The sequence below is a fragment of the Sinohyriopsis cumingii genome, chromosome 1, assembly GCF_028554795.1.
Source record: "Sinohyriopsis cumingii isolate HCF-2022 chromosome 1, ASM2855479v2, whole genome shotgun sequence".
NCBI lineage: Eukaryota > Metazoa > Mollusca > Bivalvia > Unionida > Unionidae > Sinohyriopsis > Sinohyriopsis cumingii.
Genome location: NC_142961.1, coordinates 69613271 through 69625414, shown reverse-complemented (window position 1 = coordinate 69625414; position 12144 = coordinate 69613271). Strand labels below are relative to the sequence as shown.

Sequence of the window (12144 nt, the reverse complement as noted above, 5' to 3'; positions counted from 1 at the left end):
GCCATCAATTTAACAACCTTCAGTAAGGCATTTATAGCTTTATCTTGATCTGACATAAAGTCCTCATTTTTATTTGCACAGCCATTGTCATATCACAGCCATGAGTACGTTTTTAGCCACTTTTGGTAATGTATGCATTACGCTAGAGGCTGTGCATACGTTTGCATCCTGAACATCATATGAAGAAACCGAATGCTGCTGATAAGTGGAATTTGAGTCATGAAACAAAATATCCAATGTTCTTTGCTTAGGGTCAATTTTCATCATCTTCTTTGGTGGTATTTTAACCGTAAACATGAAGGGAACTGATGACATCCCATAATAGCATACTGTTAAGGAGTGGTACAATATGACCAGTGCAAATATAATATTTGCCTAGTGAAAAGAAAGTCCTGTTAAACAAAAATCACAGCAAACGTTGTTGTTCCTTTAAAATTTCTTGCATCCAAAGGAATGCACATATGAACAACTAAAGAGGCCCTGCCATTTTTTGTGGATGCGGGAGGCAGGGGTAGATTAATCACTGATAGTCTGATTGAACTGATGTTGGTTTTAAGCTTAAAATGCTACAAAAATTACTTTTTCTACAATTATTAATCTTATAAAAGTGATATGGAATCATAACCTGTATCAAGTTTTCACTGTTAAAAATACTCTCATTAATTTCTCTGTTAGTAGTTCAGTTATATTTAGAAAGGAATGATCTAAGCCTAGTTTGCGTTACCTGTGATTGATATAAGACATATATAAATTTAGCAGTGACTGCAGTGTAAGCATCAACATTCACAGATGTCAGTTTTGCCATGACTGCAGTGTAAGCATCAACATTCATAGATATCAGTTTAGCCATGACTGCAGTGTAAGCATCAACATTCACAGATATCAGTTTAGCAGTGACTGCAGTGTAAGCATCAAGATTCACAGATATCAGTTTAGCCATGACTGCAGTGTAAGCATCAACAGTGTGAATTTGAAAATATTTTAAAGGTCATAACTTATACAGCATTGTCTATGTCCAGTTCAAATTTATCATAACACTGTATGCGTAATGGAGTTCTGTGTAGAATCATAATGCCTTTCTGTGGTGAGAAACTGCATTATGAAAAACATGTTTTGCTAATTGTCATTCATTGTTTTAAGCTATTTTCTTTGTATTGATTTGTATAATGGCATTGTTTTCTTTCAGTTCTGAAGATGATTCATCCAGTAAAATGATTAGACTAAAGGTTATTTTTAAAGAAGGCAATGGAGTGGATAAGTCATACACACTTAGATTTGAAGGCAGTGACACAGTGAGACAAGTATGTGCATTTTCCACTTTCATTTTACATGTACTTTATTATGATGGTTAAACACGTTATAAAAAAATAATGTGCACAGTACTGTTATTCACAAAAGTTTTAGTGGCATTATATTATGTAAAATTTATCAAAGAATATATGGTAACATCCATGTATTCAATAACTCAGAAAAAATGTCTTGCATATTTACAAAATTTGCTTATTTTGCATAAATTTTTTCAACACTAAAATAAAATGATGTGAACTTTTTATAATAAAGTTCTTTTCCTTGTTATTTGGTTAAGAAGGTAATAAGTCACTCATTCTTGAACTGACACTAAACTTGTTTTTGTTTTGCTATTGCTGATGTGAGTAGTTCAAGTTGAATACACTTTTATGATTTTCCAGGTAAAAGAATCAGTTGCTACTGTCACAGATGTACCAGTCCGTCATCAGATATGGGCAGGATGGCCAGATGCAGCCAAAAAAAATGATTCTGTAAGGAACCTAACTGTGATATTAGAAGGGAGCATATTGTTTTGTTAACATCCATCGATATGTCTGTCCCAAGTCTGCTTTAGCATGATAACACACAAACTATCGAATTCAGAGCCATGAAATTTTACATTTTATCCTGGTCATATATAACTGACCTGATAAGATTTTCATGTTTGTACAGAATTTCTAAATCGTTGACATATTTTTTGAAAATATGAATTTTTTTCCTTCAAAAACCCTGTTGGAGCTGTTGCATTAAAATATACATGGGACATGGGGAGCACAGGTTTGAATTTGGGTACCCACTCAGAGATGTTACTTAGGCCTTTTAGAACCCACCGATTGAATTAATTTAATATTAAAATCACCCACCAATAGATTTTTACGGGGGGGGGGGATGGTATAAAACCTACAAAATTGGTCACATGTGTGTGTATGTGTGTGTATATATATACAGTAAAGATTATTTATAAAGTTTAACAGGAAATGGGAAATTTTATAACATTGAATATATTCAGATTCATTATTTTTCACAAGTTTTATGTAACCAATATATACAGGCAAGATTACTCCAAGAAACATTTATTTCAGCTTGTATGTAATTGTACTCAGATATTTGTATGAATACATGTTATCATGAAAATCAGTAAACCAGTGTCAACATGCCTCTTCTACTGGTGAATAATAAAAATCACATTTCTATGGAAATGTCTCAGTAACTTAAGTAATTTAATTCTTTATTTACTTTATTTATTTGGATGGATCATACTTGTCAGTAGTCATGTTTTTATTTTGTTAATCTGAGATTTGTTTTGTTCCTACATATATGAATGACATGCACAAGTTCATGAGAAAATCAGGTGTATCAATATTAGCTGTATTCAGATATTCAATATACAGCTATATTTATAAATTATTGGATCCAAAGTACAAAACAAAAGCATTTCAATTTATGCTTTAATTGCACTGAATCAGCAACCTGTAATTCTAAATTAATGTTACGAATAAGGTGTTATTTAAATGACTGCCATTGTTTACCTGGCTTCAGCATGTCAGGTAATAAAAATAGTAAAATTGAGCTAATATCCTCTGATGGACCATACAAATCAAACTCATAACCAATTAAACCTGGTAACAAAGAAACATTATAACAAAGCCTTTTGAATTTGGCCATGGAAATTAAACCGGGACCTTTTAACAAAACAGTATTTTATCCAAGAACATAATAAACAGTCTTTACTGTTTGTATATGTCAACAAAATTGTTTATTTGATCCACTTTTCCTGTGCATTCTGTGAACCAAAATGTTAAAAAGTTTTAAACTGATAGCTTTCGATATTTTACAAGAATGTGTACATGAGGCAAATTGATGAAAATTAGATCTCTGCTGTCCTACGTGAAGATCTTACAGCGACCAATTAGGGGTCATATTCTGTTGATCTGTTATTACCATAATCTCTCATTTTATGAGCCACTTGGATGAAGTCTTATATCTTCATGTTTGGGAGACTGAGCATTACGCCTGAAGAGCATTAATCTGTGCCGAATGTTTTGGTCCACTTTCAAATTTTTGAAAGCTGCATCTCCATTGGCTAATTAAAAGGACACAAGGAATATTACCCTTAAGTAGCCACTTTCAAATCTTCATGTAGGACAGTGGAGATCTGATTTTAATCATATTGGTACATGAGGACACTTGTTATGTCAGAAAATCGTGAAAACCCTGGTGTGTATATACATGTAACATGTAATTAAATTGTATAACTTGCACATATGTTACTTTGGTAAATATTGTATTCAAGATTATAGTTAATCTAATGTGCATTTCTGTAGAACTGTCTCTAAAAGATCAGCTCCAGTCGGGTCATCATGTTTATGTTAGTCATAGTGTACAAGGGCTGAGCCCATTGCAAGACTAGATAGCCAAAGTGTTCCAATATAAAATACAAACCTAAACCTGGCTGTCAGACCAAGGTACCATTTCTTATCAGCATGTTAATTGGAAATTTCATCTCAACATTAAGCATTGTTAAGTATGAGCATTTCAAACAGAGAGTCAAAAACTGGCAAGTTTGAATTATGAATGGTGCTTGTAAAAGTTGTTCGGGCTGCAGAGAAAGAGTATTTAACATGCCTAGGTGTATATTGTGAAACCATGACATGCATACAGGATTGCTGCAGTGTCTACATTATACTTTATATCTTCTCTTTTTCCTCAACATTTGGTACATCTGAAATGTTATTTACACTCCTCTACCTTAAATGCTATTCTACAACCATTCTGTAATCATGTTGTAATCTACAACCATTCTATAATCATGTTGTATGAGATGACAAATGTGATAGACAAGGTCACCATATACTGAGCTACATTATCTGCAGTATTTCTAGGAAATTATGCATGGTTCTGTATGCCTTATTTAGAGTTGGGAAGAAGTCTACATAATACTTTGAAACAAAATTCAGTTTAACATCTTCAATTCAAAATATATTACTAAAATGTTTTCGGGGCCCTGAGTGGCAGAGTGGTCGAAAGTGCTCTCCGTTACGGATCACTGCCATCTCACCTCTGTCTGCATGGGTTCGAGTCTCAGATTATGCTAATGTTGTTATGTGCGAAAGCACAGGTTCTTCCTCCACCATTAACACTGACCGCCATGCATAGCCTATCGTGTGCTGAAAAATGGCGTTAAACCCCACAACAACGACGTTTTCTTACATCATTGTTATAATGTTGTGTTCCAATCTTTAACAAGAGAAAGACAATAAATTTTCCAAACTTCACTTATGAAATTCAAGTTGTTTAGAATATACATGACCACATGTAATTTGAGACCCTGTAAAGATACCCAATAAATTCTGAACTCAAATGATTTGATCATGACAACTCCATCGGAAATGAAACTAACACATGCATTGTTGACCTTAATCCTTGTATCTACATCCACATTTATCATCTTATAGATTACAAATACAAGGACAGATACCTAGATCATAGCAACAGGCTCATGGCAGCAAATGTGATTTTAAACTGAATGCTCAGGATAACTGACATGTTGGTACTTCATTTACATGTTTGACATTGACATGTACGACAATGACCAATGCTCAGTTAAAATTCCATAAACATCAATAAATGGCATCTATAAATGACAAACTTTCAACTCTGAACATGTATTCTGGTAATTTAAACTGCTAAAATCAAGTTAACAGAAATAACAATAGATTCAGTAAACCTTTTCTTTCTTTAACATTTTACATCCTGCCAATTTTAAGGGATTCATCATTTTTATTTTCAAAGTATAATCTTGTTAAAAGTGGCAAAATTTTCATGAAATCCCTATTGTACATCTTACTGTCTTGGACTCAAAGAGGTAGATACCTGTAAAATAAGAAAAGAACTGATTAGCACTATCAAAAATTGGAACTATGTGAGATAACCCCTAACATACACATACTTAAATCCTAAACATAATCAGTCTGTGCTCTCTAATAGTTGCCAGTGTTGTAACTACATTTCATGTTGTGACACCAAAATGTGACCCCATATTTCAGCAGAAGTGAACTAGATACTAAAATATATGTCAAATAACCCACTCTTAATTTTAATTTATCTACATGTGACATAGCATGTGAATGTGCAAGCTGCATGGCTTTTAAAACTACCTGCTGTTGAAGAAGACCCTGAACACCATTGTATTATAAACATCAATCAGTTGGATTTGTACTGCAGTCAGTAACGCCATGCAGACTTTTGTTGAGATGCATACACATACCAATTTTTTTTCAGGAAATTCTTAGAAAGAAAACATATTTTGTACATTTTAATTATATCACCTAAATAAAACAACCACTGTTTGGTGGCCTTTTTTAAGAGCAGCTCTTGCATCATTAATGGGAGTTTCTTTCTCAGTAACCTTAAGTTCAGCTTGTATATCTTATTTATCAACATAAATAGAAGTTGGTTTATACTAAAGTCACCAGTTGGTCCACAACATTTTTGCTCAGTATAACAGTACTGATACTTTCTTGGATTTATGTCTGAAAATAAGCAATAAAATGTCATCTAGGCTATGACAGAAGGAACAGCTATATTTTGAAACTTTTAAAAAAGTCATTCAAAGGAATGCACACTCTGCTAACCACTTAGAATGTCTAGGAATCTAAGATAAAACCATTTCTTCTTTTTCACTGCTGAGTGCTGAAACTATTTAGTTATTTAGTGATTTAGCACCATGGCATTGGTATATCAATATGGCCAACATGGTAGCCATCTTGGAAATCTTGGTATCATTAATTCTCCAAAACAGAAACTCTTGTCAGCATGTGGTGTCCAACACAAGGCTTTTTATGGTGCCTTGTTGGTCTTAAATGAAACTGGTGCCAATCTGACATCCAATATGTCCACCACTGCAGCTAATTTGAAAATCTTATTAATGCTGAATAATTTAAGAGATTTATTCAAAACTCAACAGTTTAAAGGAAGAAATGGTTTTGTTTTGAATTCTCTGAAATTCTTTCCAGACAGTAAAGCATTAGTCCCTTTGAGGGACCCTTGTTTATTGTATATCATTGCTCTTGTAAAAGTATGCAATAAAGGTTACTCTGTATTTTTGCAGATGAAACTAGCTGTATGTAATCTTTCACAGCCTTATCACACTTTGGAACTGTCAAAGGCTAATGTATTCAGCAAGAAAAAACCAACAAAGCCAACAGTGAGTAGAAAATAACATTAAATATACAGCTGAATTAAGCATTTGTTATATTAAGTAATGTTTGTTGAGACTGTCTTTGAGGAATTTCAACACAGCAATCATTTTGGCATCCACGTATATGTCATTCTGTCTGTTAAGTGTTAAATCTTTGTACATACGGGTCTGTGTTAAAGTTTTTAGTTTCTAGCTAGCTTGAAAAGTGTACTCTACTAAACGGGAGTCTCTTTTTTCCTTTGCTTTTGATATGGAACTAGATTTTTCTCATTTTGTAAGATCATACTTGAATCAAATCCTTCCTCTCCACAAAAGTTTTCCAGAGGCAGTATTTTCAATCTCTCTCTCTCTCTTTCTCTCTCTCCCCCCTCTAGGACTTTGATCAATCCATTTTTTTCTCACACTCAGAGCAGACCTGCCAATTCTTACGATTTTGCCATAAGTCTTATGAAAATTACCCGTAAAATACGGACTTAGGCATACTAGCAAAAACATTGGAAAAACTATTGTATAATGGAAATACCTTGTCCATGCTAGATGCAATAGTTCCCTGTTCTGAAGATTGACACATGCCCAATCTGATCTATGTAATTGGCCTGTGTGCTATTGCATGTTCTTTTTCTTTTTTTTCAAACAAACATTGAGTCAATATGTGGAAGGAATACTATGAAGAGTTAAAATAGCAACAAAAAGATGATTTTGCTAAATACTAGTGTTGAGATTCATAATTAATTTTGTTGAAATTATCCTCTTTCTATACCTTTAATGAAACTTATTTTATATGACAATGTTAATCATTTTAATTTGTTTTGTATGATAAACTTCCTGTACTCCCTTCTCCTATGTAAGGGTGTGGGATATTAGGGTATAAATACGTTATTATTATTACAGGCTATTAAAATATTATCCACTCAATGTTTACACAGCAGTGGAACTTGCCCTTCAAAACATTAGAACCCTCTATACCATCATGGATGTTGTCCATGTGGCCCCCTGCATGTATGATTGATGAGGTCTAAGAACTCTCAGAAGTTCTGTAGAAAAGGTCATCAAGGAAGGAAAGGATCAGAAGATATGAGAAGAATTCTCTCTTCTTACAAAACACCCTTTAAGGACAGTTCTCTCACTCCCCATGCTGAGTCACAAAATATTTATGTTCCTTACCTCCAGGCCTTCCCTAAAGAAGGATTGCCTTTGATCCATCTCTCCTGTATCCTACTGAGGTTTGAAACAAAATGATCATGCCTTGTTGATTATTGTGATTCCCTGGAATTTACTGAGGTTCCAGAGAATGTGGTACACCCTTCCCTCACAGGATCTCTAAACCCTTCACTCCAAGTGTCACATGGTCATTTGACATGACTGTCAACAAAGTCTGCCACCTTCTAACTCCTGGCATATGCCCTAGGTCCAAGTATTCATGTGACACTAAGATTATTCCTTGCTTAGAAAAACTTATCAGTGGCAATGCCCAGACTGGACTACTTCCTAACTCTTTGATGAGAAGTTGCACAACAGCTGAGCAAAGGTCAAGAATAAGTGAGATGAAATAAATGTGGTCAGTTTCCCTTGCTACATCAAGACCCTTTATATCAGCCTCAAGCGATAAGGTTCATTTATCTATCTGGCTAGTGGAATTACCCCTCCCCTTCAATGCCAAAGCTTCACAAGTGGGCATTTCAATGGGTTTCTTTGCTTCCTTCATGGTTAAGTCTTTAGAATCAAAGGCCAGGTCAAATCAAAGGCCAGGTCATTAGTGACCATAGCTTAACATGTTGACCTGAGGGAAGAAACTTTATCAGCTGTTCCTTTCAGTGGCTGTTACAGGTTCTTGCTAGCACTAGAAGACATGCATTGTCTACGGCAGTGGCTTTGTCAGCAGAATTGCTTCACTTCTGTTGAGATGAAGCTTTGGATTCTTCAAAGTTTCTGCTAGAACATAGAAAAAATCTTGCATGGTATGCACCCCTGTATTTTGAGACCTTATTCAGCATTCTCATTTCCTCTGTTGGCTCTCAGGATTTTAATGACCAACCACATGACTCTTGCATCAGTTGCTGGTTGGTTGAAACCTGCCAGTACTTGCACCCAACCTGATTGAGCCATACGTCACCTTAGACCTACATTTCCAGAGTAAAGGTTTGCAGCCACAGCAACAGAGTACCATACCCATAAAAGTCCACTGCACAAACAAAACAGAAATGGCAAAGGCAGAGAAGTGTACTTTTGCCTCCCCCTTTCTCTAACAGGTGAGGGATGGAAAGGGAGGTTGTCTCTAGGGATACCTCACCTCTCCTGCAATGCATACCTCTTCCTTCAGTTCACATAGGCACTCATTTTGGCCATTTTTTCAGAGACCTGGTTGAACATCATAGAAGATTAGTGAGGGTTTATGTCTATGCCTCACAGAACTCTCTCAAGGACACCTGTCTTCTTTCGTGCATCTGAAGGACACCCATCTTCTTTCATGCATCTGATGGACACCCGTCTTCTTTCATGCATCTCAAGGACATCCGTCTTCTTTCGTGCATCTGAAGGACACCCGTCTGCTTTCATGCATCTCAAGGACACCCATCTTCTTTCATGCATCTCAAGGACACCCATCTTTCATGCATCTGAAGGACACCTGTCTTCTTTCATGCATCTGAAGGACACCCATCTTCTTTCATGCATCTGAAGGACACCCGTCTTTTTTCATGCGTCTGAAGTATTAATGTTGAAGGAAGAAGTGCACACCCTTCTTTAGAAGGGCATGCTAGAGAGGGTGCAGAACGCCCAATCACCAGATTCTACTCCCAGATATTTCTGGTTCTCAAAAGGGCAGAAAACTGAGGCTTATTATAGATGAGGTACAAGGGGATTCAATGATCTAGTAATTCAGTAACTGGCTGCTACACAACAACAGAAATTCTCAATTAAGTCATGTGACCCTCTGTTGGTCCATATTGACTCAGTTAGAAATAAATCCAAACCTAAAGAAATCCTATCAGTATTTCATGTACATAGGAATTAATTTCCTTACCTCTCTGGGCTTGTTTCATGTTGCCCTGAGAGATGATACACAAAATCCTTGAACTTTTATGGATGTTACATACCAAAACTTAATTGTCAGCTTATCTGTACCTAACTTTTCTTTGAATCTTCAATTCCACAGCAGACATCGGTAAGTAGACTTCATTTATATCCTCTTCAGTATTAGTCCCAACAGAATGGACTCTACATATAGCAGTTGCAGAATCTCTTTTCATTCTATGAGAGATACCTCTAAACCTCTAGTGGACTGAAATTCAGCAACAAGTTCCCATTTTGTGTCTCACAATTTTCAGACACAGCATCCAGGGCAGTGTTTGTCTTCAGTCTGAACTGGGATCAGTTGTCAACTATGCATTCAAAAAACCCTCAGGTTAATTCTACAAGTACAGCACAAGATCAGGACATCCTTAGCATGGATCATCCCAGTTGTACCTCTGTAGCCTTAGTGGTTGTGGTTCAGCAACCTCCTTGACCTGTTGACAGACAAACTAAGGGGTTACCATGGTGGGACAATCTTCTCTTACAACAAAGAGGTACTCTGCTTCATACCAATCTGCAGATTCTCCACTTGAATCCTCAGCTGATTTGAAGTGACCTTTCCACCAGGCAGGATTTTTATCAAAGTTACATCTAAGGTTATCAAAGTTTCATCTAAGGTCTTCAATGCAAAGAGGAAAATATTTTGTGATTGGTTCACTGTGAAACATGTTAATCCTTGCTGACTCTCTCTTGCTGCAGTAGCAGATTTTCTTCTCTTCCTCATTGAGAAGAGGTCTTGTTCAACCGTTGCAATCAAAGGTTATAATACTTCCCATTTGAACACAATAAAACTTTCCAAAGGTTAATCCATTAGTTCAGATCTTCAAATACCAAATCTTAATAATTATTTTGAGCTACAGAGACAGGTGTATCGCTAAATGATGCCAAGATGGAACTTTTCATGTTTTCTGGGCACTGTCAAAAATACCTTATCAACCTTTGAGTGAGGCTTCTTTTGAAAATCTTACACTTAAAACCATTTTATTGCACTAGCTCAGAGAAGTGAACTACAGGCTCTTTCAATGGATGAGGGGTGTTTTTGCTTCAATTGGAATCACAGTTTGGTTTCCAAGTTATGTCAGTCAGGTTTTCTTGCACAAAGAATCTCCCAACTTCCATCAGTATTTCCATCGGCGATAGAAATCTCCAGCATCATTCTCATCTGTGCAGGGTTGAATGAGATACACTTCTTTGCCCAGTTTGGGCACTTAGATTCAACTGCCAGAGGGAGAAGAAAGTGTAGCAAAGGGCTTTTTTTCCTTTAAGAGGCTCGACTGATATTTCAGCATATACATTTGATGGAATTTGCTCACCATCAAGATAGTTTATGCAGCTCTCAAGAGAATTGTTTTTCATGAGATAAAAGCTAATGAAATCAGGGCCATTGCTACTTCCTGGGCATATTTCAATCACTCATCTTTAGCCGAAATTGCATACAGCCATCACTTTTTATCTTTGGTCATTAGCACACCAGATCCAAAGAATATTTTCTCTGGGTCTTACAGTTGCTGCACAGTCAGCAACCAGGATGACTACTGCACAACAGCATTTGAGTGACTGGCTGCAAGGTGAGTAATTTGTCCACATTTGACTAATTTCTGGTCCATCAACCATTGGTGACAAATTCAGATTAATAATAGTGACACGAAAAGTATTACTGACATTAAAATGTAGATTTTTAGGGGAATAAAACTAATTATAGTTATATATTTATTTACTGTCACTATTGGATGCCCTCCTCCCATCCTGCTTTAATGCCTCTCATTAGTCAAATGTTCTGAACAAAACTGAGGATGCACAGTAGTGCACAGGCTAGTGTTGTATGACAGAATAGGTTGATGCATATGTTTTTGGAAATCTCTTGCATATAGCATGGACAAGGTATTTCCATTGTGGAAAGGTAAAGCTTAATAATGGTAACAGTTAAGTATATACTATTATTCAATTAGTTTTACTACACCAAAATTACATATTTTGACATTTAAAAAAAAACAACAAACAAACAGGATGAAATGACATAAATTTTACAATAAAAAAGATTGAGCTTGAAGGTTTGATATGTTGTTATTTAGATTTTGTTAAAATTTTATTTTAAAATTTATTGTTTGCATCAGCTGGTAGTGAAACTTAGGTATATAACTTAACTACTGTAATGATGAGAACCAAGTTTTTTTGAGAACCCTTCAATCATAGTATTGTTCATTTCTGCACCAAACCATTTTCATTTTAAATTTATTTCTTCTAACGTATCTCTTGATCTTGATCTCAATTCGTTAATTCCATTCTGTAAAATTTAACACGTTTTTTTGGCAGGATGCTATGGACTTGGAAAACAGTGAGGATGAAATTGTATCAGAGAGTTATTCAATGGATGATGAAAATGACCTCTTCCTGAGTGAAGATGCCCTAATTAGAAAGAAACTTCAGCCTCTTAGTAAGAGTACTGGGTGTTTGTATTTCCTGAAAGGAAAGTCATTGTGAGCTGTTTTCAAAATATTAGGCCATAACTCAACTTGTCTGTGACAACATTCTATGGATTTTTGTATGATAAAATATCATACATCTAAGTATGGATTGTTTATGTC

At 35.6% G+C, this 12144-nt stretch overlaps 1 protein-coding gene across 1 annotated transcript in view; it reads left to right on the top strand.

The window, feature by feature from the left end:
- LOC149807077 (FAS-associated factor 1-like) overlaps positions 1-12144 on the top strand; it is a 101945-nt gene that overhangs the window by 19422 nt on the left and 70379 nt on the right. Inside the window, exons 5-8 of the mRNA XM_089961557.1 lie at positions 1187-1301; positions 1689-1778; positions 6398-6493; positions 11873-11993. Of these exons, the coding sequence (XP_089817683.1) occupies positions 1187-1301; positions 1689-1778; positions 6398-6493; positions 11873-11993 (422 nt within the window). The remainder of the gene's footprint in view (positions 1-1186; positions 1302-1688; positions 1779-6397; positions 6494-11872; positions 11994-12144) is intronic.